Below are 2,221 nucleotides of genomic sequence, written 5' to 3'. Positions count from 1 at the left end.
ACAACATATGCCTCCATTAAATTGGTATGATTTTTCAAAAAAAAGAATGCATATCCATGAGGCTCAAGATGGGAATAAATTTGAGAATAATTGAATTTAGGAAATTCTTCTTGAAAAAAAAATATTGAATTGTTGAATACACTTTAGTCTTAGACATGACTTTATAGTAAGGACAATATTTTTTATTAAATCTTATCATGTTATTTATTGGTTTTTTCAAGTCTTTATTTTTGTTTCTTCAAGGTATATTTTTTGATACAAAAGAATAATAAAGAAAAGAGTTATATCATTTCTTAAATTCAATTAAATACTTTTGTATTGAATCAATTCTTTGAAGTTTTAAAGTTATTTTATGTATAAACAAAATACCCTTAACACAATCTACATATGACTTCATTCTATAGACACTTAGTAAGTTATCAACAATAAACCCTTTTTCTTTTTCACTTAAGAAGTCATGGATCCATGTTGCTAGTTAATATAAGTTTATGTCATAAAGAAAGAGAGACAATAAAAAACAAACAAATAACAGGAATTCTTTCATTGTTGTTTCTCTTGTTAAATTCTTCTCTATAGTTACGATGATTCTGATTAATTGAAAAAATATGCGCTAGTTTATTAAAGTACTTTCCATTCTTTTTATTCTACAATATTAATTACTTTATTTTAAATAATAATAATCAACAAACTTCAAATTCATCAGAATGTTTATAAGATGCTCTAACGATACAAGAATAAATGATAAAAGCCATATTAAAGTCTCCTAATTTGAAACACCTATATGCAACTTTTATAAAATAATCAATACCGTTTCTTGTTTTAGAATGTTTGATAACTAAATTTTCTATTTGAGTTAACTTAGAAGTACCATAAATGATAATTGGTGATTTATCAATTAGTATTATTTCTTTAAGAGGAATATTCCCAAATAAATCGATATCATAAATCATTAATTGTTCTGCAAAAATTTTAGAGTCTATTCCCAATATATTGTCATTTACAATTCCTTCTTCAACTTTGTATGAGTCATTTGATAAAGAAATAAGCAAATCTTTAGAACTTTCTGTAGTTATTTTAGAAAGAGATAAAAGTTCAACTTCTTTTGGAGATTTTTTATCTCCAGTTGAAAGAATTTGTGATTCTGCTAATTTTGTATTAAGACGAAGATCAATTTTTGAAGCAGAATTATACCTTTTTATAGGAATTCTTTTTGGTGCAGGTTTTGATGTTGCTTTAACACCTTCATCAGTACTTTGATCTATTGCAATTCTAAAACTACTGAAAGTTACTTTTTTATGACTCATTCGTATCTTTCTTATTTGACTGAGTGTGTCAGAACCAAATGAATTAATTCCACAAAGAATTACCAATGACTTTGAAATTTGTTCATTAGTATAAGATGAACAAGAGTCAGTGTTTATATTCATTTCATATATTTTTAATTCAAGTAGATTTATTAATTCATTTTCTGTAAAATAATTTTGTTGAGTGAAAGAGAATAATTCATCAAGCTCTTTACTACCTTCTGGTTTAAACAATATTTCTTTAAGACACTCTTTAGAAATTGTTACAATTTCTCCATCATCATTAAATGAAGGATCTCCTTCTTTTTCAAATAAACTTTCATTTGAGAATATATCCTCAACAAATTGTTGGAGAAATTTAGTATTATGTGGTTGACTTTCAGATAAAATAGATGTTAATATTTCATTTTTGTCTTTTTTATTTTTTAATAATCGACAAATTACTTCTAATATCATTCTATGAGTTTCTTCTAATTTCCAAATTACCATTCGTGGACAAATAACTTTACTCTCTAGTGGTTTTTCAAAGAATTGAATACTGTATGTTGATATAACTTTTTTAAGTTTCTCATATGTGTCACAGTCAGTAATTTGGTTGATAACTTTGATATGGATAGGTTCTAATGCACTAAATTGCTCTGGAACAATTAATCCTTCTTTTAATGAACCTAACTTTATTCCTGAAAAACGTTTTGATAGGCTTAGAGTTAAAGCATTTCTTGATGGACTTGAAGAAGCTGACCTATGTTTTCTATTGATATTACGTTTTTCCCTTATATGCTGTTCTGGTTTTGTGTTAGGTTCTTTTGTCATTTTACTTTCATATTCAGTCATTTATCAATAATTAAAATTAGAAGTTTGATTATATTTATGTGAATGATGCTCGGTTCGGTGTTTTTAAAGAAAAGTCAAAATAT

General features: G+C 25.7%; 1 protein-coding gene across 1 annotated transcript; it reads right to left on the bottom strand.

Moving 5' to 3' along the window:
- Positions 1-680: 680 nt before the first annotated feature.
- On the bottom strand, positions 681-2,138 carry ENU1_170820 (hypothetical protein; the record flags this gene model as incomplete). The annotated part of the gene is made up of 1 exon (XM_008861149.1): positions 681-2,138. The coding sequence occupies one exon, from the start codon at positions 2,136-2,138 to the stop codon at positions 681-683; it is 1,458 nt and encodes a 485-aa protein (XP_008859371.1).
- Positions 2,139-2,221: the final 83 nt, after the last annotated feature.

Source organism: Entamoeba nuttalli, assembly GCF_000257125.1.
Source record: "Entamoeba nuttalli P19 unplaced genomic scaffold asmbl_7413, whole genome shotgun sequence".
NCBI classification, from domain to species: domain Eukaryota; phylum Evosea; order Mastigamoebida; family Endamoebidae; genus Entamoeba; species Entamoeba nuttalli.
This window is presented reverse-complemented; position numbering and strand designations above follow the sequence as displayed.